The 27805-nt window shown below is 42.7% G+C and overlaps 2 protein-coding genes across 5 annotated transcripts in view; one reads left to right on the top strand and one right to left on the bottom strand.

Annotated features, from left to right (window-relative positions):
• Positions 1–14214, bottom strand: part of zfand6 (zinc finger, AN1-type domain 6) — a 21017-nt gene extending 6803 nt beyond the window's left edge. For 2 of the 3 annotated variants that reach the window (XM_035628094.2, XM_035628096.2), the window contains exons 1-4: positions 14084–14214; positions 5499–5652; positions 5203–5296; positions 4679–4761 (exon numbers count right to left, since the gene is read on the bottom strand). In XM_035628094.2, coding sequence (XP_035483987.1) covers positions 4679–4761; positions 5203–5296; positions 5499–5649 — 328 coding nt within the window. In that variant the 5' untranslated portion in view covers positions 5650–5652; positions 14084–14214. The remainder of the gene's footprint in view (positions 1–4678; positions 4762–5202; positions 5297–5498; positions 5653–14083) is intronic. The other variant, XM_035628095.2, reaches the window with a different exon arrangement.
• On the top strand, positions 9070–27805 carry mthfs (5,10-methenyltetrahydrofolate synthetase (5-formyltetrahydrofolate cyclo-ligase)). 2 transcript variants are annotated; one of them, XM_035628099.2, is made up of 4 exons: positions 9070–9464; positions 9833–9849; positions 9961–10097; positions 27397–27805. In XM_035628099.2, the coding sequence occupies exons 1-4, from the start codon at positions 9354–9356 to the stop codon at positions 27621–27623; spliced, it is 492 nt and encodes a 163-aa protein (XP_035483992.1). In that variant the 5' UTR covers positions 9070–9353; the 3' UTR covers positions 27624–27805. The 2 variants fall into 2 exon arrangements, with proteins under 2 accessions (XP_035483992.1, XP_035483990.1); XM_035628097.2 differs by having other exon boundaries at positions 9112–9464; positions 9833–10097.

The following is a 27805-nucleotide window of genomic DNA, read 5'->3' as shown; positions in this document are numbered from 1 at the left end:
CTGGACCTGGGTTGCACAAACCTTGTGATGCATGACACCCCCCTACTCGACTGTCCCCATTAGGCAGAGCAAAAGATGTATTCTCCCCTCAGACTATGACGAAGTTAGGGCCCACAAACGTCAGTTGTTGGATAGCAAAGTCATACAGAAAAGTTGTAGCCCCTATGCCTCTCCCATAGTTCTAGTGAGAAAGAAAGATGGCAGCCTGAGACTCTGTGGGGACTACCAACTGTTGAATGGCAAAACAAGAAATTCTGCTTTTATTGTCAGGAGGACAGTGGTTTTCTACCACTGATTTGGCCATCGGTTACCATCAACTCCCAGTTACAGAGCAAGATAAGATGAAGACTGCTTTCTACACCCCATTTGGCCTATTTGAGTTGAATGCTATTTGGTTCATGCAATGCTCCTAGCATGTTCCAGTGACTGATGGGCCGAAGGTTTGGTAACCAGCGATGTTGTTCCCTGTTGCTCTATCTTGATGACGTTGTTGTATTCTCCTCCACAGTGGATGAACACTTTAGCCGACTGGATCTAGTTTTGGGCCGGTTCCAGAAGGATGGATTAAAGGTAAAGCTTGAGAAATGCCACTTCTTCTGTGGCTGACTGGGCAACACCAGGTACTGTGTCTAAACTGTGTGTGTCTTTCCTCGGATTTGCCAATTACTACAGACATTTTGTCAAGGTTTTTGCCAAGTTGGCTGCCTCTCTTCACAAAGTGGTTGCTGATCTGGCAGGGAAAAAGAACCACAGAGGCCAAGGGTTTGCTCTGAGAAGCCTGGACCCCAAATGTGAAGGCAGCTTCAGAGAGCTCCAGGAAAGGTTGGTGTCAGCACCTATGCTGGCCTATGCTAACTTAAAACTGCCTTTCATTTTAAAAGTAGAGTCATGAAGGCCTGGGGGCAGTCCTCTCCCAGGAGCATGAAGGCAAGATAAGACCTATTGCCTACAGGAGCCGGAGCCAGAGCCCAGCAGAAAAGAACTAGAGCTCGATGAAACTCAAGTTTTTGGCCATGAAGTGGGCAATGACACAGAAGTTCCGTGAGTACTTGCTGTGTGTAGTATGGACAGACAACAACCCTCTTAAGTCATTTAAGCACAGTCAAACTGGGGGCTACAGAGCAGGGCTGGGTGGCTGAGCTGGCAGTCTTCGACTACACTGTGAAGTATCGCCCAGGACGCAGCGACCAGAATGCAGGTGCCTTGACTGTGCAGCATCCATCTCGGGGTGAGATGGTAGCGGGTCAGGCCTGCCCTGGGACTCCAATGCCAGTGTGGGCACTTCAACAATACCCTCCATTATATCCTTCGCACATTGTCAGCTGAACAGAAGCACAGTTGGCCAGAGTATCTCCAACAGACCCTCTTTAGTTATCACACCACACCCAACCAAACAAAAGGTAAGTCTTCCTTCTTGTTAATGTTTTGCCGAGAGCCCAAGCCGTCCGCAGATTTTCTGCTAGGACGGGTAGAAAAGCCAATTGCAAGTGAAGTCTTTGATTGGGTCCAGGAGCACCAGCGGGGTCTGGAGGTGGCAGTGGGGAATGCCAGAGAGCGGATGAAGCAGGCTGCAACTCGAAGGAAGGAGAGAGCAGACCGACCCACCCAAGAGGAAGTTTTACCTGCAGGACAAGGTGTTTACCTTTGGGACCACTCACACCAAGGGTGGAATAAAATCCAGGACGCCTGGGCCCCAGAAGTCTTCCAGGTGGTGAAACCTCCTGGGAAAGGAAGTGCAGTGTATGCAGTTGCCCCACGACACAGGCCAACAGAGGTGCGTCAAGTCCACTGTTCTATGCTAAAGCCTGCACCTCCACCAGCCCCTGATGATCATCTCGCCTCTGTGGTTGAGCCCAACCCACCACTGTCAGACAATCACACAGAGGAGTGTGACCGGTGGGTGGTGGTCAGACCAGGTGCCTGGAGCAACTGATCCCTGGCTAGCCAGAGAACAGACCCCACCTGAAGGGGAGCCAGCACCCCGACCCCCGCGCCACTGATAGTGACCCTGCCTGCCCAGCTCCTGGTCCTGAAGTAGTAAGACAGTCAGCCCGTGAAACGGCTGGTAGACACTCTAATCCTCACCACTTGCCAGCAACGGTACGGAGTAGAGTTAATGGGGTTACAACTTCCTAGACGCATAGCGTTAGTAGCCCCATCCTAGCTCAAATTTTCAGACCTTGGTCTTAGCTAATTTTCGAGTTGCCAATTTAAAGGGCCCATATTTTGCCCCCTTTTACACAAGTTACATTGGTTTTCAGGTGTGTGCACTACATGTCTTTGCCATTCCATGTCAAAACACCTCAAGGATCAAGCCACACAGCACCCTCCTCTTTCTGTATAAACAGCCCCCGTGATTCCAGCGCTTTCCTGCTCACATCTCGCCCCCCTCCCTTCGTGTACCGCAAAGCCCCGACTCGCTCTGCCTCGCTCCGCCTCGCTCCTCCCCGGGTCTGCTGCGCAACTACGGCGTTGCGCAGCCATGACAACAGTCGCATGTGACAAGGCACATACACAACGTAGAGGCCCGGGGACGTAGAGACCCGGGCGGCCGCGAGTCTACCTACGCCGGCCAGCCGCGAGTCTAGCGAACACTTATATCGTGATAGTTTTCAGCCATATCGCCCAGCCCTAGAGCACATACGATCTTGAAAACGTACATTTGCGTCCTCCGGGGCTTTGCCTCGGACAGTTGGAAAGGCTCCGTCTGTCAAAAAGAGATGGGTTGCCAGTCCGGCGCTATGTTGGTCTGTACATCCAACAACAGAGCAAACATTAATATATCTTTTGGCCATGCCCGCGGTCATCGTTCGCTTGCGGGGAGAACATTATGGCGTAGACGCGATCTGTTTTTCCGCACTTCAAGGGGGGAGATGCTGCTCAGGTTGGGGGCGTGGTTGCCCCAGTAGCAGGAGTCAACTTACTTCACTTGACGCCTTGGCTGTGAATGGTTCGTTTACAGACCGTCTGCACGGCCAACCCAAACCACGAATCAACGACTCATTGTTTTCTTTTCATTCTTCGTGGGCTGGCAGACACCCCAGATAACCAAATATACGTGGAGGCAGGCTGAAAAGGTGCCTGGAGCATAACATGGGCCCTTTAAGAAAAAATGGTGGGGCACAATGTAGCAGTCAGCCAAATGTCCCTCCAGGGAGGCCGTAGGGGTAGCCATGGCACTTCTGGGTTTTTAATTTGTTTGGGGCATATATAAACTGCACAATCGGAGCACATTCTCCCTCTGCTAGCCACAAGCCATTTGCTCTTTTAGACTCTGTGTTGTAGGGGCAGTGGCCGACTTGATGGTCGAGGTGTTCTGCACGTCCTTTACAATTTATATATATATACAGTATATTGCTATACACGTTATTTACAGTTTTTAATAGTCTTTAATAAAATGTTTTAAAAATAAATTTCTAATCTCTCAGCCTAATTTTCCATCACTAGTATCAATACAGAATCTAAGTTGCAGTAACCGGGACAGAATTCCGGAGATTGTGTGTTCATTTAATAAGTGCAATCAGCCAATCATATTTTGCTATTGTAGTGGACGGGACAAAAAAAAAAATTGCCCTACACCTTCCAGAAGGCCACTGACATCTAGACAGGTCTGTGAGCGCGAAGTGTGAGGGCAACCGTAGTAATGACATTTAGAAGCTAAAGCATCTGGTGAATAATTTAGAAGTTCTACGTAACGCATGTGTACTCACACCATTACGCCGAGTCATGTTTTATAATTTTGGGATTTTAGTGGAGTTTGAGGCAATGCGTTGCTGGCGATGATTGTGTGTGCATATGCGCCTATGCTGTGTCGGTGCCGTTGTGCGCTGTGTGTCGGAGCTTTTTACCTTCATATGTGACGATGAAAGTGTGGGTGTGTGTGTATTGGAGCTGTGCGTCGGAGCTACTGGGTGCCACAGATGTCTTTCCAAAGGGATAAAATGTTTGCCTGGGATAAAACCAAAGTATAAATCTTATAATTCCACTGACTGTGCCTCTCTGCTCTGCTCCCCAGAAGATGTATGAGGAGGCTGCAGCAGTGGAGATATTGGGCAACATACGGAGCGCTAAGGTCACAAACAGGGCTCGCTGCGCAGATCCTTTTCCTGTTATACACTGAATACCAGTGTATCAGCTGGACCCTATTATTACTTATCCCTCGACTGCAACTGATTTGCAGCTGCGGGGAGGCTGTGGCTCAGGTGGTAAATACATGGCTGATAGACAAACGCTAGATGTTAAAGGGCAGTATGAATGGAAAATGTGAATGGGTGAATGTTAACTGCACTGTAAAGTGCTTTGAGTGGTTGATAAGACGAGAAAAGTGCTATATAAATGCAGTCCATTTACCATAACAAGCAAAAAAAGAGCACAAAACTAAAACAGCAAGGAGCAAGTATGTTTGAATGGCGACGTCAAACTACAACCATGTCAACTTTTAAAGTGGGGTAGCGTATTGTACCATCTTGTCAATTATCTGATGACTGAGCAGGGAAATCAAGAGTTGCAAAAACACCTAACCCACATAAAAGATTTTCACTAGCATAGAAATACTAGAAATCCTAAATATTCGATGATGTGAAAATTGTTCAGGGACAATTTTAAATTGATAAGAGAAAATACTGATGTAATATTCAGTCTATAAACTGGTCCTGTGTGCATCCCAAACAAACCATACTTTGAACATAGTCGGCTGTCAAACTGCTCTTCGCTCCTGAGGTGCTCCCTTCTGTTGATGTTACTGAGGCCGTTGTTGGCCCACTAAAAAAAAGGAGAGGAAAGAAGAAAAAAAATTAGAATTAGGGCTGTCACAAGTTTTACTAAAAGACTAACTTGGCCAAAAGAAGTTCAGATAAATAATAAAATATTAGTTAATTCCATCTTAACTTTGTTTACTGTGTTTTTTATGGGTTAGGGTCACTTGGGCCAATTAATTATGCTAAAAATACTACAAAATATTAATACCTACAATGGTTGTGCAGATATACTTGATTATGCTTGGTTGTGTACATACAAATTATATCAATTATTATTCTTTATGAATATTACATTAAATACCAGTGTGTAATTTGTGCTCAGGCACTCTCTAAACACAATCATGTTTAGAGAGAGAGAGAGAGTGTTTGTGTGTGTGTGTATGAGAGAAAGAGAGAGAGAGAGAGAGAGAGAGAGAGAGAGAGAGAGAGAGAGAGGCAGCAGTACCTGCAGGATCTGGCTGCTAGTGAAGTGATTGCAATGCTGACAGAGCTCTGTGTCAGGGCAGACCCTCCAACGCTGCTGTCAACAGAGGACGGACCTGAAATGAAAAAGCACCTTTCAAATGACATTCACCCTTTTGCTTCCCACTGAGCCTGTAATCCTCTTTTGTTGTGTTTCTGGACACGTCCATGTCCAGTCATCCAGTGAAGACTGTGTGATGCTGTTCGTCCTCCTCTGGTGTTTCTGAGTAGGTACACGCTGCTTGATTATGTATTTGATGTTATTATTTTTACTCCAACCTGGTGGGCTGATGCATACACTGCTGTTCTGCCTCTGGAGGAAGTATTTGTAGCAAACTGAGCACATGCCATTGTTTCTGGGGCTGCTGTAGAAACCACAGTCTGTGGAGCAGAGCAGAGGAGCCTGGCTCTGGTTGGTCTCCTGGGCCATCTCCTGTGGGGGCAAGTAGAACAGTTAAAAGACATATCATGACACTAAAGAAGGAGGAAGCAACATGCTTGATCAGTAGAACTACATTATACAGTATAGTGGACTATTTGAGATTAGGGTTTGCGATTGAGGGATGAATAATGCCTTGCGAAAGGCCTCTAGAATCTGACTAGGCATTTGCTGCCAACCTTCAGAACTTCCATGTATTTCAAAACTAGCTATAGTAAATGGTATAGAGTTTTCAAGTCCTTTTAAAAGTCTGTGAACTTTAAGCGTCTGTACCTGTTTGGTGCATTCATGTGAAATCATTTGAGAAGTTTTGAGCACACCTTTATAAAACCAGGAACCTTTAGCTGCTTCAGGAGGTTAGTTTTCCTCAGACCAGAGCGTGGCTGTGTACGAAACATCCCGCATTACTCATCGCACACATCCTTGTGTTGAACTGATCTTATCTGATGATTTATTAAAACTCTGGTGTTGAGAGTGTTTCACATAGGTTTGCAGTGTTCTTCATAATGGGAAATTATTAAATTATGAATTAAAACAGCACTGCATTTATAAGATGAGTCACAAATCACATGAATGAAATGAATCACTCACACAGTAGTAGGAGAGTACAGCAGACCTTATGATGTTAATTGATAAATTAAAAACTATTGAAAATAATAGCACGGCCTTGCAATGTTTTGAAACATCCTCATTTGACATAAGTTCCTAAAGCTATTGTATAGTACTGTACATGTTCCACAGACCCACGTCCGAAAAAACAGTCATTAATTACCACAACAAACTGCCAACACACACTTTACACTTAAGGAGATAAACTATGTGCAAACTAAATTATAGAATTTTGTGTTTCTTCCTCAGGGTCCCCATCACTACTTGCGATTCAAAATCTCTTTTCTGACTAATTGCGCTGTAGGAATAAGTGACATTGATGTCTGGATCAGTTTTTAATTGACATACAAAAAAGCACTGTTTTCGAATATTTGTCTAATCATTTGGAAACAAAATTTAATTTACTAAACTGCTGGGGTTATCGCTTATTTAATTGTGGGCAATTATTTCTTTGTAATTGCCCAGAACACACCAATAGCCACTGCAACAGCAATTTCCCATGTGACCGCTCAATTGAATATTATGGAGCGGTAACAGGTACCAAGAAATCTTTCCTGCCACAAGACATTAGACTGTAACACCTCACCTCTGTCTGACATAGACACTCTGGTCTCCCAGCACATTTGCACCTTCATGTCACCTTCTTAATCACATTGCTGGTAACTGATTGCACACTTAAATGATGTACTTTCATTATATTTATATACTGTATACTTGAATAGTTTTGAAAAAACATTGTTTTTGCGTAGGCTACACATATCTGGATTTTGGAGAATTTCCTAAAGGTTCTGATGTGGGTACATTTCGGATTCAATTAGGGGAGGGATCAGTTTTGTTGAATGCCTTCTAGTTAGAATATTGTGAGATTTGAGGCAACATAAAAGAGCAAGATATTCTTTGACAAATAAAAACTTTCAGCCAAGAGAAAACTGATCGTCATGTGACCATTTAACAAAATAATATGAAATCATAGCCATTGGCATGCTGTCAAAGCCAACGTTTTTTTTTTTTTAAATCAACATTTATCAGACAGGAAAGAGTAAACTTTTGATTATGGAGCCTGCACGCTCTGAAAAAAACTGACTAGGTGACAGTAACTTACATCTTTAACAAGATCACCTTGGTGCAATGGTTAGTACTATTGCCTCCAAGCTAGAACACTGTTCGTTCAAATCCATATCTCTCATGTCTTTGTTTTTTTTCTTCTTTTTTCTATTTTCTTCGTATTTTTTTCTTTCTAAACATTCTTTCTTTCTTTACTTCACTCTTTCTTTCTTAACTTCTTTTTTTCTTTTTTTCTTTGCATTGACAAAATTACACTTGTCTCTCATGGGTGCAGTGGGCTGCGTTATCGCCTCCAAGCTAGAAGATTGTCGATTCAAATCCAGTCTTTCTTGACTGACAAAATTACACTTGTCTCTCGACATCCCCATGGCGCAGTAGTCTAGTCTGTCATTTCTCAGTCAGAAGGTTGTTGGTTCTACTCCAGCTTGGGTAAATGGATTGTGTTTCTTTTTTCATTTACAAAATGCCACTTAGCTAGCGAGATCACCTTAGTGCAGTGGACTGTGCTCCTACTTCCCACCAAGAAGACTGTTGGTCAGAATCCTGGTGCATGTCACTAATTGTGTTTTTTTTCTCTCTTTTCTTTGTATCTCTTTCTGTCTTTACTTCTTTCTTTCATTACTTCTTTTATTCTTTCTTTACTTCTTTACATCTTAAGTTCTTTCTTTACTTCTTTCTTTCTTTCTTTCTTTAATTCTTTCTTTTTTCCTTACTTCATTCTTTCATTAATGCTTTCTTTACTCCTTTACTTCTTTTGTTCATTACTTCTTTTATTCTTTCTTTACTTCTTTACATCTTAAGTTATTTCTTTACTTCTTTCTTTCTTTCTATCTTTTTTCCTTACTTCATTCTTTCATTAATGCTTTCTTTACTTCTTTACTTCTTTCGTTCATTACTTCTTTTATTCTTTCTTTACTTCTTTACATCTTAAGTTCTTTCTTTACTTCTTTAGTTATTTATTTTTTCCTTACTTCATTCTTTCATTAATGCTTTCTTTACTTCTTTACTTCTTTCGTTCATTACTTCTTTTATTCTTTCTTTACTACTTTACATCTTAAGTTCTTTCTTTACTTCTTTCTTTCTTTCTTTCTTTCTTTAATTCTTTCTTTTTTCCTTACTTCATTCTTTCATTAATGCTTTCTTTACTTCTTTCGTTCATTACTTCTTTTATTCTTTCTTTTACTTCTTTACATCTTAAGTTCTTTCTTTACTTCTTTAGTTATTTATTTTTTCCTTACTTCATTCTTTCATTAATGCTTTCTTTACTTCTTTACTTCTTTCGTTCATTACTTCTTTTATTCTTTCTTTACTACTTTACATCTTAAGTTCTTTCTTTACTTCTTTCTTTCTTTCTTTAATTCTTTCTTTTTTCCTTACTTCATTCTTTCATTAATGCTTTCTTTACTTCTTTACTTCTTTCGTTCATTACTTCTTTTATTCTTTCTTTACTTCTTTACATCTTTCTTTCTTTCTTTAATTCTTTCTTTTTTCCTTACTTCATTCTTTCATTAATGCTTTCTTTACTTCTTTACTTCTTTCGTTCATTGCTTCTTTTATTCTTTCTTTACTTCTTTACATCTTTCTTTCTTTCTTTAATTCTTTCTTTTTTCCTTACTTCATTCTTTCATTAATGCTTTCTTTACTTCTTTACTTCTTTCGTTCATTACTTCTTTACTTCATTATTTACGTCTTAACTTCTTTCTTTCATTACTTCTTTGCTTTACCGTGCTTCACCCTGCTTCACTTGCTTCGTGGTTGTCGACCCTGTGCATTCACACATCGAGTTTCCGCAGGAAATGCGCTTCTGGTCACAGACTGTTAAGTGAATTCTGTGTTATAACCTCCGGTACGGTAGGTGGCAGTATGGAGACAGAAGTTTCTATTGCATTCCGCCGAAGAGACTTTCTCTTGTTTTGCCGTTGTCAGTGTGTGACGTGGTTGACTTGTCGTACGTTTCATTACGCAAACCATCATCTGCACATCGGGCTCAGGCTCGGCGGAAAGTGAGCAGAGACAGAGCCATGGCTGCCCTGCGAGCAGCCAAGCAAGCTCTGAGGAAGGAGATGAAGCGACGGGTCGCCGCGCTGAGCGACGAGGAGAAGCGACGGCAGTCTCGAGTCGTTTCACAGAAGGTAAGAGGAAGGTAGCACCGACTGGAGGATCATGGAGTACAACAAAACATAGCCCCCCTCACCAGTGACACTTTCACACACGAGGGAGAACTTCAGTCAAATGTTCTCCGACTCACTGTCTTGCTTGACAAATGACTTTAAAGATAAATAATTAAGATATTTACTTCTTTTGAGCGACTTGTCGATTATTCAACTAATTGTCCAGGCTGTAGGAAAATATATTTTCTTTTTACAGACAAGAATGATACATTATCTGTAAGTCAATCATGGAACAATTTAATTGTGTGTTTACTATATATATATATATATATATATATATATATATAATTTTTATTTTTTATTTTCCCTTCCTTTGTTTTTCCTTTCAGCTGTTCCGACACCCCAAGTATGTTTCCTCGAAGCGTATTGCATTGTTTCTCAGCATGAATGATGAAGTGCTCACTGAGGAAATCGTCAAAGACGCGTTTAAATGGGGTAAAAGCTGCTTCATCCCCAGATATGAGAGCACCTGCAGCCATATGGATATGTTGCAGCTCGCCAGTCTGCAGGACATGGAGACATTGCCTCTGACTGCCTGGAACATCCGACAGCCAGCTGAAGATGACAACAGCAGAGAGGAGGCACTGGCTGCAGGTGTGCACACACTCACACGCTCACTCACACACTCACACGCTCACTCACACACTCACACACTCACACGCTCACTCACACACTCACACACTCACACACTCACACGCTCACTCACTCGCTCACTCACTCACACACTCACTCACTCACTCACTCACATAAAATGTACATGTCTATAACATGTTTAATCTACAGTTTAAAAATAGCTATTTAACAGGTCACATTTGGTGTAATTGCTGAAAGCATTCCCAACATGTTATTCTACAAGTTTATTATTATTATCAATATTATTATTATTAGGGCCCGAGCACCGAGGTGCGCGGCCCCCGGTGCAGGCATGCACCAGGGTTCCGCATGCACCAGAGGTGCAAGGCCCTATTGTTTCCGTAAGGATTATTAGGGTCCGAGCACCGAGGTGTATGCATGCACCAGCGGGCCGCATGCACCGGAGGTGCAACGCCCTAGTGTTTCCGTACAGAAATTGCTCCCGCTACTCAGGCCCAGAGGCCCGGCACTGGGTGTGGCCCAGGGGCTCCACAGCGCCCCCTGGAAAAATCAGCAGGTATAGGAATTTTTTTTTTTCGGTGTATCCTACATATATGAAATTTGGGAGGCAGATGCATCCTGTCAGGACTGACAAAAAACCTCTTGGCAAAATTTCGTATGACCAACAGGAAGTCGGCCATTTTGTGTCAAATCCATATTTCACGTGCCAAATTTTAATGAACTACTCCTACAAATTTCACATGAGCAACTTCAAATTTGTTGTGTGTCATCCAAAGACCCATGGGATGAAACGATATTAAAAGCTTGAGTGTACGTCAGAGGCCCATGCTGTGACGGCGTGGCGAAAATGTGGCGAATTTCAATCCCTCGCCATGAAAATGGAAGTCACTCGTAATCGAAGGAACATGCTCCAATCGGACCCAAACTTCTCAGGCATGATAACAGTCTCGCCCTGAACAGATTGCCATGTCAATATTGGACATAGGTCATAGCGCCACCTACTGGCAACAGGAAGTAACATGTGTCTAGACTTTTACGCCCTCTGTCTTATAGGCTGACCACATCAACGTCAAATTTGGTCAGCTAAGTTGTGATTTGTGTCTCACGAAATTGCTCTTTTGTCTAATTGTGTGAAAATGGCTCCATAGCACCCCCTACAACATTTCAAAGTCATGGCCCCCGCCTTTAAATTTGACGTAGATGAACGAAATTCAGCCGGCTTCCTCCGACCTACAAAAAAGCCTCTTGGAGCCATTAGCTCCGCCCAACCGGAAGTAAGCCATTTTGGATTTTATATGGCAAAACATGGAAAATCTAAGGTGTCGTACTTTTACGACCTACTCCTTGGCGGTTAATCGAATCCACCTCAAACTTGGGCAACGCGTAGATGAGACCTTCCCGATCAAACGGCCCATAGGATTTTATAGTCTACGACGAAAGGTGCGGGCGCAGCGGAGCGCAATTCGCCACGAAACGTGAGGTGTTTTTTCACTGTGTCGGGGATGCTTCTACAGGCACGAAACACAGCACACGCATTACAAACGAGGACAGGTTCGATCGGACACGAGTTTTGAGTTTGGCCGTTGCAAAGCAGCTCCGTAGCGCCCCTTACAATACAAAAAAAACCAAGCCACCCGCGTGTACGAAATATCACCGGCGAACGTATCTCCAGGCCGAAGTCCATCGGTGCCACGAACTGAACCCACCAGGAAGACAGCATTTTCAAAGTGAGGACACGGGGAAGAGAAATCCGCGCGTCCCGACCGGCCGTCGCGAGACTCGGCGGATGCGTCGCGAGCGGCAGCCTGCGCGTCCCCGACGGCGAGAGTGCTCGGGCCCGATCATCGCTGCTCGCAGCTTTAATTATTATTATTCTTATTCAGCATCGTTCGCTCATTTTGCAGGCTGTTCTCATATGCGAAAAGTCATGAAAAATGGCACACGCGTTAAGAATTGCTCCGGCTACTCAGGCACCAGAGGCCCGGCACTGGGTGTGGTCCAGGGGCTCCACAGCACCCGCTGGAAAAATCAGCAGGTATAGGAAAAAAAAATTGGGCGTATCCTACATAAACGAAATTTGGGAGGCAGATGCATCCTGTCGAGACTGACATAAAACGTCTTGGCAAAATTTCCTGTGGCTCCTACAAATTTCACCCTTCCAATTTTTGGTGTGTCATCTAAAGACCCATGGGATGAAACGATATCAAAAGCTTGAGTGTACGTCAGAGGCCCATGCTGTGACGGCGTGGCAAAAATGTGGCGAATTTTTGATCCCTCGCCATGAAAATGGAAGTTGTTCGTAATCGAAGGTACATGCTCTGATCGGACCCAAACTTCTCAGGCATGATAACAGATCCGCCCTGAACAGATTGCCATGTCAATATTGGACATTGGTCATAGCGCCACCTACTGGCAACAGGCAACTTTTACATCCTCTGCCTTGCAGGTTCACCGGATCCACCTCATATTTGGTCAGCTTAGTTGTGACACATGGCTCATGTTATAATGTGAACATTTTTTAAATGTGACGCATTGTTTGCCATCAAATTCGAATACATATTTGAGGCACTTGGGATGCTTTTTGTCTCATGAAACTTGGCAGACATGTTCAGAGTGGCAAGTCAATATGTCTGATATGTCTTTTTTGTCCAATTGTGTCAAAATGGATCCATAGCGCCGCCTACATTTCAAAGTCAATTCCCACACCTTTAAATTTGACATCGATGTACAGCCGTTTCGAGTTCAGCCGTTGCAAAACGGCTCCATAGCGCCCCCTAGAATAAAAACAAAAAACAAGTCACCCGCGCATACGAAATAGCGGCGGCGAACGTATCTCCAGCCTGAAGACTGTCGGTGCCATGAACTAAACCCACCAGGAGGATGGCATTTTCAAAGTGAGGACACAGGGAAGAGAAATCCACGCGTCCCGTCCGGCTGTCGCAAAACTATGCAGACGCGTCCGAGAGCGGCAACCCGCGATGTCCGACGTGGCTCTCTGGGCTCGAAACCGCGAGTCGAAGGCGAGAGTGCTCGGGCCCGATCATCGCTGCTCGCTGCTTTAATTATTATTATTATGTCGTTTGGGACCTCTTCTTCCACATTTTCGATGTAGAAACGTCATTTGAAAATCAAAATGTTCGGCTCAATTAGGACATTCCGGCATGTGTAAAGCTTTTTCATAACTGTCATACTTTCCAAAATGTTCAATGTTTTCCGTGCTTTTTGCTCTACTAAAATGAATGGATGGAATGTTCAAAATGAACACAGTCACACTTTTCATTTTTTCAGCTACAAACTCTATTCAACCCTTAGACTCCACATATTTCAGACATTCAAGGTATCATTCAACTTTCAGATCACATTAAAACCTTTCAAAATATTCAACCTTGTATGAAGTGAATGCTTTTAGCCCTTCTCACACTTCACCATTAGTGTGTATGTGGTGGAATGTTCAAAGCTTGAGTGGGGGAGATAAAAGTTAGAGTGGCGAGGAGCTGGAAACTGATCTTAAAGAATTATCTCAACTTGATCTCATTCCCATAATTTTCACTTTTCATACATAATGTTACATTAAAACATACCACTAAATAGGAAATGTTGAAGTTTTCTATCTCTCGATCACTTACCCTAACATCATTGTTAAGATGGAGGATGTAAAAAGCAAACCGGTCATGTTGTAAACAGTAAACCGCTATTAGCTAGTTGTCAGCCAATCCTCAATACTCACAATAGCAATAAGTTTTAAAGGCCTTTATCATAACTCCATTGCTCCAGTGTTTGTGTCTGACTAAGCCAGCATAATGCCATGTAATGGAAATATAACTGTCTTTCTACTATAAACCTAAATATTAAGTCCCAAAAGAATTTTGGACTGTTATTGAATAATGTCCTTCTTATGAGCTATTTCACTCAACTTCAAAGCCTGAACCAGAATAATGAATCTGTTTCCTCTGCTATCTCTGGAAAGTTGCAAAATTCTTCCTCACCTTCAGCTACAGCTGATCCCTGACTCGATAGGTTTTAAGAGCAAGAGTTCTTCAAGAATTTGTGCTTGTCTTTCCGGGTGGTGGTCTTGGTCCGGTTTTGTATTTTCAAATGAGGTCAAGTACATCTGTCTAATTTTGCATGGAATTCTGAGACGATTCACTCTTATATTGGCTGAGATCACAGATCATAGGAGTCTGTCTGCCTTTGACCATTTGATCATTGCATCGACGGGGATGACATCACATTTGCATCATAATGGAATTTTAGGTTTGATTTTTTATTATGCCACATTTACAGCTGAAATGGAATAATTGATGGAGTGGATGCTGAATCATGAAGACGGAAACCGTGGATGTCTTAGGCAGATAGTTTTTATTATAAGAGCTCAATATTGAGGAGACTTCCGGTTCGCTACACAGATCAACAGGTTCACAGTCTTTGGCATCCCAAGACAGTCTACCTATCTCCGGTGTATTTAGCTTTGAGTAATGTTGTCATCTCCCTGCGACTATGACACCTCGAGAGAGGTTTCGGCTTGCCATAGATAAGATGGCCTTGCATGGTGACTGAGAACCAACAGTTTCTCAGGGAGGATAGACAAAATTCCATGACAGTTCCTCCCTTTTGTTTAGTTGTTCAACACACAAACAATAATAAAGATAAGGACCGGGACAGCTGTCAGTCTTGAAACACCAAGCACTTAAAAGAAAATACAATAAAATTGCAAACAGAAATCAAAGGAATTGAGCTCAGTTAATTTGGACCCCGCCTCAACGCAGAAGCGTCCAGTCTTCAGGACAGCACCCCTGAAGGTGTGAATGTCCTTCCGACCATAGCCAGGCATCAAGAGGGCAATCACATCAAACCTCTATGCTAATCAGAGTCGAGGACTGTGACCGCCAATAATACTAATGAAGTTTTCTATAAAAATGATACATCATATACAGGGATACAATGAAACATCAACAGAAAACAGAGCATACATGGTTCAAAAATAGGATTTATCAGTAGTGAAACTATGTGTGATGAAACTGTGTATTTAAAATTAACTCCAGTGAAACTGGATTAAGTCACTAATTAGCATGTGGCAGTGAACCTAAAGACAAATCATCATTTTATTCAAATAAATCAATGCATGATATTCGAAATCTTAGCAAATTCAATCAATTGGGATTTAACACTTTCCCCACGGTTTGATGGGCACGTTGGAGCTGACCAGTGGGTTTTTAAACCCCAGTAGTCGCTCTCGTCCTGAAGATGTCTTAATTCGTGATGTGTCAACATGTATTCATTATTTTATTCATTTGGATCTTTATTCATATGGATCATCATATCATCCATTTTTTTCTCTCATAGTCAGGTTGCTGATCACATGCTGATTATTTACCAATTAAGACTACTATTCAAATAATCAATTAAGGGATCCATTATTCAATTTAGTGTAGTAAAACAGAATCAAACAGTGATATAACACTGTATATTTTTACTCTTTATTTTTATTGTCTTATTATTTTTTACATGTTATGATAATATAAGACAAAATATTCCTGTTGGGGGATTCTGGGTCTTAGAACAGAAAAATGGATAGCAGAAAATGCATTTTAATTGTTCATATGAATTACTATATTGGCTTTTGGTTTTTTCAGAGTGTGTATGTGATTTATACTCATCCTCCTTCTTTTCAGTTGGAATCCCACCTTTGCATTTATTTCTCTGATTGATCCCCTATGGATCATCATCTCAAGAATATCACTCCAATACAGTTATGACAGTTATAATCAGTCCTGGGCCTTTTCAGGCCTCTTACCACACCTGAAACGTTTATTTCTACCTGTGAGACAGGGACACATTCTCCAGGGATTGGAGAGATTAAATTAACACACACTTGTCTTGTTTAAAATGTATAGATGAAACATGAAATTCCCACGATGTTTCCAGGAATCTGTGGAGGAGCAATAAATGAAATCTTTTTAAAGGGCCCATATTATGCCCCCTTTTTTACACAAGTTACATTGGTTTTCATGTCTTTGCAATTCCATGTCAAAACACCTCAAGGATCAAGCCACACAGCACCCTCCTCTGTCTGTATAAACAGCCCTGTGAGACTATGGTCGATTCCAGCGCTTTCCTGCTCACTCCTCGCCCCCCTCCCTTCGTGTTCCGCATAACAGAGCTGCAGTCAACGACTCATTGTTTTCTTTTCATTCTCTGTGGGCTGGCAGACACCCCAGATAACCAAATATACGTGGAGGCAGGCTGAAAAGGTGCCTGGAGCATAATATGGGCTCTTTAACATCATTGTTAGTTTTTGTTAGTTTGCTAGTTTTGTTAACCTACAATGTTGAGGAATTTTCGTCTATCCTCCCTGAGAAACTCTAAAGATTAGTCTTCTCAGGCACCAAGCAAGGTCTAATCTATGGCAAGATGAAACAATCAGAGAGCAGCTGAAGTCTCTCGAGGTGTCATAGTCGCTCGGAGATGACAACATTACTCAAAGCTAAATACACTACAGAGACTGGAAATAGGCAGTCTCTGTAAATAGGTAGACTGCCATGGGACGCCAAACACTGTGAACCTATTGATCTGTGAAGCGAACTGGAAGTCTCCTCAATATTGAGCTCTTATAATAAATACTTCTGCTTAAGACATCCATGGTTTCCGTCTTCCTGAATCAGCATCCACTCCATCAATAATTCCATTTCAACTGGTGTCTGGCGAACAGGATTCCAATTACAACAAGTTTAAATGCAAATTTAAAGTTTATTCTTTAATTGCCTTGCCTAGTCTGTTTGACGGAATCATAAATTACCTGAAAAAAACTGAAGTGACCTGTGACAAATTAAAATAAGATGTATAAACTAAGTTAATTAAAGGGAATTAAATAAAATTCAAAGTTTGAGCTGAAATACAACATTTAGTAATTTAATCCCATTGGGATTTAACATGCCTTAGTGGAGATGGTATGCTCTGGCATCGCTATAGAGTGAGACTGCATAAGTTTCTTCCGGTTCGGCTTTTGGCTTGGTCCGGCGCAGGTAGATATCCAACTGTGCAGCTGTGCTCATCAGGGGAGACGTGCTGAGGTGTCTGAAAAAGGGCAACTAGTCACACCTTGAAGCATTGGTGAACCTGTGTCCATCGGGGAGTCAGAGACTCTGGGTTTTAATTTATTCTGTTCTTTTCATTATGATTCTGGACAGAGGTTTATGAAAAATCAGTCCACAGAAGAGATTAAACATAAACCGCAAAGAAACACACAAAGATAAGCAGCGCAACCTCAGAATGACTCAAATGCAACGCAAACTTTAAATTAGAAGCAATGTTTTTGGGTTTTTTTACAAACGAGAAGTAGTTCATACAATCAGATTGAAGAATTGCTTTTGTATGCACGTATTGAAGAAGCATTTTTTAGTGAGGCTCGGTCAATGGGAGAACACAAGACAGAGACCGACCTGCTCAAAGACTAGGGTGTTTATCAGGTCACACAAGCAGAGCAACAAGAAATTGAATGTGTATGAATGTGTGAGCGAGAGTTCTGAAGAATGTAAACCGCTAATTGACGAAGTCATAACATGCTCTCTCAGAGAGCACAGTCTCTGGCATTTCAAATAAATAAAAGAATGATAAGGTTATGGAAAAACTGTGGAGTAAAGAACTTAAAGAAAAGTGTTAATACAGTAAATAAGTTTCATTACTGTCAATTGTTATCAAGCCTGAAAAGAATGATAGACAATACCCTTACAAAATGAAGATGAAGATTAAGTCTTAAATTTGTATGAGCAAAGTAGATGTTTTTCATTCCTTTAAATGCCCGAAAACCAAACACTGGCAGATGTCTTTCAACCTTGTGAGCCAGACACTAAGACACGGAGGCTCACCACACACACCGGACACACATCGGCACACTCAAACATAGCAGCGGGAAAGACAGGGAATGCAAGGATTTAGATCTGTTGATGACTGTATTCAGGACGTTGTCTGGCATAGACTTGACTTTCATCTTTGTGATCATCCATTCAGCATACAGCCAATATTTCACACATGAGCAACTGAGGTGTCTAAAAGGGAAGTTGTTTTTTAGTTTTTTAAACATTGCAGTTTATCTTTTTGAAAAGTACAAATGTTTTGTTGATAATTACAGTACTGCACAGTCTTTGACCTGAGTTAATTTAATCTATCCCATGGAGAGACAGTCAGCATTTGGTTTTTACAGTAAATATAGAAAAATGACTGGGCCAGATTAGCTCCAAAGACATTTTGAGGCCTTTTCGAGTTTTGTGTGCAGAACGTAGGGTATTAAGGTGTCTTCAGTAAGTTTAACTTACTGTGTATTGTTGTGAAGTTTTTACCTGACCGCCGTGTCCCGTTCCTTGCTGCTATAATAACAGTCATCATCGCATGAGCCTTACTTCTGCTTTGATTGCTTTTCTTTAGCTTTCTTACTAATGAAAATGTACACACTCGTGTGTGCTTGAGAGATTATGGTCCAAATTTAACTTTGTCCCTGATCTCTCCTTTGTTAAGAGTCATGTGTTTAAACGTAGCCACGTTTAACTTGAGGTCTCACGCCCCACCTTTTTCTGGCGCCACAAGACTTCCCAGGTCGCGTCCCCGTCTTGTTCCTCCTCCCCTTTCACCTGTACCACACCTGTGCACTCACGCACGCACGTGCACACACACACACACACACACACACACACACACACACACACACACACACACACACACACACTGCACAGCGCTGCTCAGTCCCTCACCCGCTCGGTCAAGACCAAGCTGATGTCTTAACAACAAGGAGCTAGTGGCGGAAGCGGAGTTAGTTTGAAAACAGAGTGGCAGAGAAACGCCAAGCATTGAAAAAAACTGCCCACCTCCTTTGCCAGAAATTTTTAGAATTTTAGCTTTAGTCAAGTCAATTCAACTTTATTGTCAATTCCTGCAGTACTGTTCCAGACATACAGAGGAATTGATAAACCGTTTGTCTCGGACCCACGGTACGATAGTACAAAAAAACAAAACCAAAACAGAAAATAAGACAGGTAATATATAAAATAAATAAATTCTAATTAGTGCAAAAGTAAGTGTAAGGCAAACCACGCAGGATAGAAAAGCTAAAGAAATTGAAAATGCGCAATAGAAAGGAAATACTGTACATTATGTGTAATACACAGGAAACTAAATAAATAGAATAAATTGAAAATGTGCAATATAAAGGATATGGAGTGCAGATTAAATGTAATAAATGTAGAGGGCACTGATGAAAGTGACAAGTGTTCCTCAGAGTATATGTAAAGTGACCGGTGCAGTTCCTCATGGGGGGGGGTCAGAGTCCAGAGTTCTTGGGGGCAGAGGGGAGGGTGTTGAGCTTCCTGACAGCCTGGTGAATAAAACTGTTTGCCCGTCTGGTGGAACGAGCTCGGATACTCCGGTACCTTCTCCCAGGCAGGAGGCTGAAGAGGCTGTGTGACGGGTGGCTGGGGTCACCCACAATGCTGGTTGCTTTGCGGTTGAGGCGGATTTCATAGGTTTCCAGGTGCGGCCTCTCCGGAAGTCAATAACAACCTCTTTGGTCTTGTCGATGTTCAAGAAGAGGTTCTTATCCCTGCACCATGTGACCAATTGGCTGACCTCCTTTCTTTGGTGGGTCTCATCATTGTTGGAGATGAGACCCACCACGGTTGTGTCGTCCGCAAACTTCACTATATGGTTGCTGCTGAAGGATGGAGCGCAGTCATGGGTCAGCAGCGTGAGAGCAGGGTTGAGCACACAGCCGTGTGGCACTCAGAACGGTGGTTATTGATGTGTTGCTGCCGACCCGTACTGCCTGAGGCCTCTCACTGAGGAAGTCCAGCAGCCAGTTACACAGAGAAATGTTGAGCCCCAGCTGGTCCAGTTTGCAGATCAGCTGCTGAGGGATGATGGTGTTGAATGCTGAACTGAAGTCTATGAACAGCATTCTGACGTAGGAGTTCTTTCGTATCCAGGTGGGTGAGGGCTGGGTGAAGAGCAGAACAGATTGCATCCTCGGTGGATCTTTTACCTCGGTATGCAAATTGAAACTGCATATACGACAAAGACCACCAGCAAAAACGAGCTAAAAAAGAAGGAGGCAGTTCGAGCAGCTGTAAACATCGGACCGTGTTCCACAGATAACAGAGCTGCAGTCTAAAGGATTCACAAACGATGCGTTCTGCTTGACCCGGTAATTATCCCTGTTTCAGTTATGTTTTATTTTCCATGTTATTTAGCACTCTGTAACTATTCTGGATGCTAATGTGCAGTCGTAATCAGACTGCTAGTTGCTAGGTCTACAGTGCTATGGCTATTGATTAGCGGTGTTTATGTCATAGTGGCTGAAAATATTTTTGTGTCCAAGTAGTCTTATCGGTTTTTGCTATGCTGGGGGAACAGCTGAGGAAGGAATATTCAACACACCTACTTTGTACTTTTATTCATGTGCAAAATCAAGCTTGACATATTACATCATTGTCTAGTTTGATAAATGTGTTATGCTTTTCTTTGAGATATTGCATCGGTAGTACTGAACCAGTAAAGCTGATTACCCCAAAATAATATATTTGTAATGCCTTGAATGGATTCAAATAGTATATTGAAGTAATGTTCACATTGTTATATATTTATGCAATGAGAAACCAATCACTTTATTGCAAAGCAAATACTGAGGTTGCATGAATATTAAAATATAACTTTGAAATGAATAAATGAAATGAAAAAAAAATGTATTGTATTTCACAGCACACATTTACATCTAGCAAAGTTTGAAGCTACACCATCTTGGGATGAAACCAGTGCAAGAAGCAGGTACCAACTGGCTCATCACATGAAGATCAGCTATGTATTCGGCCCCCAGGTCCTCGGGTGTCGGGTCAACACGCCGACCACTGCCCCTTCTCCGCTTGCCCGGTGCGCCTCGTAGGCGACTCCCTCTTCTCTTCGCTCATCTACTCGTCGAAGCAGCTGTGTTTACTTCCTCATCGGAGTCCAGTGTACCAGTCTCAAAGCTCTGATAATGTTAAAATATAGCTAAAAAGCAAAGCAACAAATGATGTATGTGAAGATAAAGCTGTTAATTTACAGGCCTACCATGTAACATTCTGTAGTAGCTAATGTGCTAGCTAATGCTGGGTATGTTAGCAAACCAATATAGGGTAGCCTACGTTAAAAAACACTGACGATGTTGTTTTCACAAACTCACAGGTAATAACGTGAGGCAACGGTAAATGTTTTGCAATGTCGACAATAGTCTGTTTTAGCTTCTTATCGGTGGGAACGTCATGTTACGTAACTTGCCTGGCTTCAGTTGCCATGGTAGCCTGCACGGGCACGGCAGGCTGGGAGGAGCTGTGGAGGAAGGACCAAGGTGCAGGAGAGAGAGAGGGAGGGGGAGGTAGCAGGAGTCATTGGATTTTGAATTCTGAGACGATGTCAACACTTCTCTCAATCCTACCGACAGCAGCTTTAATTCTTGAGATTAAATTGACTATTTGGTTATTGGTCCTGGTTTCCAAGTGGCAACCCATTGCTATTAACATCGTTAAATAAGCTCTATTGATTTAAATAATTTATAATTATCTTTGATAAGTATTAATTATTGATGATAACCAAACTAGCCCAAACCGATGCACAACTTAATGGTGCCACTGTGTGAGGGCGAACGTCATTTTGTTCTGACAAATGAAGCCACCTTGTGATAAAGGACATCATTAGCCTGAACAAATGACACCCCGTGCAAGACTCTAATAAAATATCAACTTTATTGCCATATGTACATGCAGAATAACCTGATATTAATAATTTTAAATTATTAATTTCCTCCCCATTTTCAGAATTGATTTTTTTATGCTTCTCATGCTACTTGCCAAGCAGACACGTAGCTTGATTTGAGGTTCACTTTCAGTGTGTAATTAGTAGTTAGTAAATTCATGGTGAATTGTTTCACACATATCACTAATTTGGTTGAAGCCTGGTGTTCTTAACACTAAAGTCGCCGGTTCGATCCACTGCCAGTTCACCTAATTACCATTCTAACAGAATAGGTTTTAGAGCAAACCACTAGCATAACACAGCAGCTTGTAACCAACAGGTTGAAGCCTTCACCTGTGCACTTGTGTTAGCACGACTGATGTCATTGCTCACAAAAGACCCACTGGGCAGGGTGAATTCACTAAGCAGTGAAATGTTTACCCAAACACCCCAGGTGGGCGGAGCTGAGGATCCTCTGAGACCAAGCGATACAGACCTAGAGGATGTGGTCGCCGCTCTCTTCCTCCTCTCACTGAGAGGATCATATAACCTCCACAGCTTTGAGGTGAGCACCTGCTTAAGAACGTTGCAGGAACCAGTTGGGCAGGCCAACAACCCGGTGGGGAAGCCATAGAGCTCTGACCCGGTGAGTATAACACCACAGATGACTTTGCTGCTAGGGCACCACGAAACTCTGCATGAGCAGATCCAGGCACCTCAGCCGAGAGCTGAGGGCGACCCTGAAGGCCACACCATTCAGGAACCACAGTGTTCCAGATCTTGAAGAGATCTCCTCTTCTGACCTAACCAGCTGAAACCTGCTCCATGAAGCCCTCCAGCCAAGGGAGCAGATGAACCCAGGTTATCAGGAGACATGCTAGTAGCCTAGCGACTAGAGGCCTGCTAATCCTGCGCCCCACCTCCTCATCCTCCTACGTGCCCTTTCCACTGCCAAAGCTCACTTTGTTGGTTGGGGGGCGGAACCAAGAGAGCCCAGAACACTCCTTGAAACCGTCTCACACAATACCTGTGCCCAGTATTTCCTGTCCTTCTTGAGTGGCAAGGTCTGTGGTTTATCCACACCCTCTTTCTTCTTCCAGAACCTGATCCTGGTTCTGATTACCTGCCGCCTGTGAATCCACAGCTGCTGAGCATGACAATCGCCAGTTTTTCTTGACCACAGGCCTTTCTCTCATTTGCTGAGAAACACACTCAGCATTGTACTGCACCCATGTGTTTTGAGGCGTACACTTAGCTGTTACACAGCTTGCTTTAACCTGGTGCTAAAAACACCATAGCCGCGGGTTCCATCCCTGTTGGTTCACCTTACTAAATTCCTGATAAGATAGGATTTAGCAAAATCCTCAGCCGAACACTAGTGCCTTGTAAGCCACAGGTTTGAGCTACACCTGTGCACCTTTCTCTCTTTCTTGGGACCTACCACCAGAGGTCAGTGTAACCCTAGGTTGCGCATTTAAAAACAGGTAAATTAGTCGCCAGACACCCATCGTGGCCAGAGCTGTATCTCCTTCAAGGTTATCTGACAGACCTGCAGGCTGTGATCTCTCTCTCCTTTCCCTAAGAGAATAACCGTTGTAACTAAGATCTTTGCCTGCAATGAGGAATTGCAGAGAGTGGTTGATCAAGTCAAACCACCTTGTCAGGTAGCCAGAACTCCCTCCCTGACCTGCTGGGCAAAAGGTTCCTCCTGCACCACAGCAGAACCCAGCCACAGAACTCAGTGCACCAAGATACAGTTCTTACAGCTGCAGAACCGCAGACTTCCCTCAGCATGCCACCAGCTGAGATGCCCCGCAAGCGGGAAGATTTAACCAGCTGCAAGAGGACAACAAGGTCCTGCACACTGAGACCCAGGCTGCCAAGCCAAGAGTAGAGAACTGACGTGCAGAAACCCAGGCCGGCCAGGTAACCACAGGTGCCGATGCAGCCGCCCAGGAGAATCCCAGCGGTCTCTGACCTCAAATGAAACACCTCCTAGGTACAACCTGCCCCTAGGAAAACCACGCACAAACAGAACTCCATCCCCACCAACAGAGGGAAGAAGTCACCTCATTGCCACCACGGCCTGAGTGACTCAGGAGCTCCTCACAACCAAATGGTCCCTGGTCTGACGTCCCTGTGTATGCCCCTCCTATTTTACAGTTGTGACCAGAGACACCTTGCACTGCAAACAGAGCATCCTCGACACATAGTTAATTGGGAGATGTGCAGCTGACATGCAAGAAACGCATGCAGCCTGCTAGCCAGCATGTAGGTGGTGCTAGAAGCGCCAAACACCTCATCAGCAGAGGGACCTACAGAACAAGGAGGGTCAAGGCCACGCCTTACCCCAGGAGCAGTTATTCTTCCACCAGGAAGAAGCAGCCTCCAGCCATGAAAGGGAAGAGCTCCCAGCACTTTCCCCTTTCACACAGGAGATGAACTCTGGTTCGTCACAGATAGCCACAGAGACTCCTCCTCCAACAAGAACAATTGCATGACCTGGATAAGACCCTCCAGGGTACCAGAGTCACTGTAAATGTCATTTCTTGCTTTCTATATTTTGCATGATTAGACTTTGCAAGCAGCTTCCAGACAGCATAAACAGGTGTTTAGTTAGTAATAATAGGAACAATGTTGTAAAACCGCCATGATCCATCCACTAAACTAACCCCTTGAAAACTAGACTGTGTTCTTAACGGCTCCCCAAGGAGACCCATACACTTTGTCCTCCGTCACCTCAACCTCGACCATCGACACAGAGATTGATATCATGGACTCATTCAGAGGTCAAAACCTCGCCACCAACGTCACCCTTCAAAGACAGCTTCCAGCTGAAGGGACCAAATTGATAAAGTTAGTCTCAAAGTGACTAGACTTCCCATTAAGTTACTAGTAAACAAGTAGGTCGTCATTTTTCCAAAACACCAAGTCAGTTTGACTGTTTAGTGGTTGAATCATCACGGCAATTGCTGCACACATCACATGCAGACACTCAAAACACCACAGGCCATACTGGACTCCTCGTTCAGACACAACTTCACACATTATTCTGCGCCATTCCACTGGCAAACTCCAAGGTTATTACCTAGCTTATTAACCGCTAACACCTTTTCCTGTCTCTTTCTCCTCAGTTGTTTCATCACCGATGACCAAACATCAGCAAAGGAATGGTTATGGTTAATATTTTGTCTTCTGTTTTGATTTGTGATGTTTCAATGCAACTAGGCTTAGTTAGTAAACTCTGCCCAGACTTTGCCTCAGGTAACAGCCCAGAATTTTTCTGTCAACTGCCCAGACGCCAAGCCTCTCTGAACTGTATGGAAATGCATAGACTGTTGACTCTTTCCCATTCTCAGGAATACATGGACTGTGTAACCCTCAGGTAACCCCTTCTTTCCCACAGATGTTCAGCCCTTGAGTTGCTCTGAACACTGCGAACTGCATCCCACTCTTCAGAGTAAAAGGGGGATTGTTGTGCATGAGCACAGTGGGTATATGAGAACTGCGGCCTGCATGTCATCTCAGAAGCCTGAGTGAACACATGGTCTTCTGAGAACAAAACGGCCAAACAAAGAAAGTCGTCATAAAAAAACAATAATTTTAAACATATCACAGTTTAAACTCAAAACAGTAAATAATAGTGACTGAAAAGGCTTAGGCTGAAGCAAAAGCTTATATATGCCTATCCTTTTTTCTTATCGATGAAATCCAACCACCTCAAAGAAAAAAACAAATTCAAAAATAATAATAAAGCAACCAAGATATAAGTGAAGAAACAAGGAAATAAATGATTCACATTTGTTACCCTTAAAAATAGCATTACCAACCATTTTCTTGAAAGTCAAAAAATAATAATAATAATAATAAAGCAACGAAGATATAAGTAAAGAAAAAAAACAAGGAAATAACTTATTCACATTTGTAACCCTCAAAACTAGCATTACAAACCATTTTCTTGAAAACCAAAAGACAGTTGCACATTTTTAAATTTAAATTGGCATTGTTCCATAATTGAACCCCCGCAAAAGAAATACAGTACATCTCCTTTTAATGTCTTTGTTTGCTTTTTGAAAAGTAAACTAAAAAAAAACGTGCACGCAGCTAAAACCAGGCCTCAGGATTTCCGACTTCACTTGACGAACCGAAATTCGCCTTTTTTTCCCCCCTCTGTGCGCTCCAGTACCGAGACAAGAGCCATTGAGACAGAACACTCTGTTGATTGATCCCTGCAGAAGGAAAGACCTGAACCCACAAGCTTTCAACCGAGTTGACTGCCGTCCGATCCGAACCTGGAGTACAGCGCACCACCGTCAGTCACTAGTTTTCTACTGGACGGCCGTGTTGTGTTTATTGCTGCTATAATAACTGCGAATATTCTGGTCCGAAGTTAACTTCGTCAAGGATCTCTTCTTTGTTAGTCAGATGTTTAAAGGTAGCCGCCTTTTAACTTGAGGTCTCACGCGCCACGTGACTTCCCAGGTCTCGTCCGCCATCTGGTTACGCCTCCCCTTTTCACATGCACACGCCGTTGAACGCACACAAACACACATGCTTGTTGTTGTCTTTTCATCTGATGCTCATATGATGTATGATTGGTAGTTTAGCATATAATAGACATTTATTGCTAAAGTTGTATTGATTGTACATTGATATTGCTAAAGATAATAAATGCTGTTATATTTTAAAGAGAAGTTATTTTGTGTTATTTGCATGTACATTGTGATTCACACCTTTAGCTCACTCCATATGCTCATATCTACCAGATATGGACATTTTGAATGAACAGACTTAATTCTTGAGACTGAATTGACTATTTGGTTATTGGTCCAGGTTTCCGGGTGGTGCCCCGTTGCTGTAAACATTGATTAATAAGCTCTATTGATTTTAATAATCATTAATTATTGCTGATAACCAAATTAGCCCAAACCGATACACAACGATGTTAAACAAATTCCTTAATTTCCTCTCTTGCTCTTGAACAGTCAGCTAAAGCTCAGTTTGCTATTGTCAGTACATTTTGCAGGGGCCTCAAATTTAAGGAGCTGAAAAGCTGGCAAGTCACTCACATGGAGTTAACAATACATGTATATACAGGTTAAATGTTTAGAATAAATAAATTGACTGTGCTGTGTGGAAAAAGCTAAATTTAAACACGTCTTCTTACAAACACATCTTGCATGTATTGTGAAATATCAAGACTGTGGGCATATCTTGACTTTTTTCTGTTTCCCTGCCCAACACATTTCACAGGTTCACGTACTGTTAAGTTACATGTCCACACAGGTGGGGAACTGAGTTATCTCTGTAGCGCCTAAGCTGTGGGTGATTTTAAACAGAATCAATGAACAAAAAATTTCAAGTAAATAATGCCATGATTCATAAGGATGAAGGTTGTTTTCATATGTCTGATACTGGATGACAAATGTAAAAAAATATAAATATGTTTTCCATTTAGTTTTATTTGACATGGACATAATAATGTCACTGAAACTTACGTACAATTATGCACCTCTCTCACTGGTCACTATCTGCTCTCATGATCCAGGAGGTCTGGACCTGATCCTGATGCCAGGCCTGGGTTTTGACCAAATGGGGAAGCGTCTGGGACGTGGGAAGGGTTTCTATGACACCTACTTGGAGCGCTGCATCAGACACCCCAAAGGAAAGCCCTACACCATCGCCTTGGCCTTCAGGGAGCAGTTGTGTCGGGAAATCCCTGTCGATGACAATGATGTGCTCATTGATGAGGTCCTGTATGAGGATGATGAGTAGCTATTCAATCACCAGGGTTGTAGTTTAATTTAATAACAATACACACTTATCACTGCACACATTTTGATTTGTTACCCCAGGAAAACATGGAGAAATATGGAGGCCAAGTTCAGGTTCAGTGTGGCAGACCTTGAATAAGTTGGAAATCTACAACAAATAAATGCTGCAATAACTGGCTGTGA

Source organism: Scophthalmus maximus, chromosome 4, assembly GCF_022379125.1.
Source record: "Scophthalmus maximus strain ysfricsl-2021 chromosome 4, ASM2237912v1, whole genome shotgun sequence".
Taxonomy (NCBI): Eukaryota; Metazoa; Chordata; class Actinopteri; order Pleuronectiformes; family Scophthalmidae; genus Scophthalmus; species Scophthalmus maximus.
The sequence above is the reverse complement of the archived record's forward strand: the minus strand, read 5'-3'. Positions and strand labels throughout refer to the sequence as shown.

Excerpts from the sequence above, each read along its gene's own strand:
- mthfs (XM_035628097.2), top strand. The coding sequence starts at position 9,354 with ATGGCTGCCCTGCGAGCAGCCAAGCAAGCTCTGAGGAAGGAGATGAAG. Across the intron at positions 9,465-9,832 it reads CTCGAGTCGTTTCACAGAAG|CTGTTCCGACACCCCAAGTA; the intron begins GTAAGAGGAAGG and ends TTTTCCTTTCAG. Across the intron at positions 10,098-27,396 it reads AGAGGAGGCACTGGCTGCAG|GAGGTCTGGACCTGATCCTG; the intron begins GTGTGCACACAC and ends CTCATGATCCAG.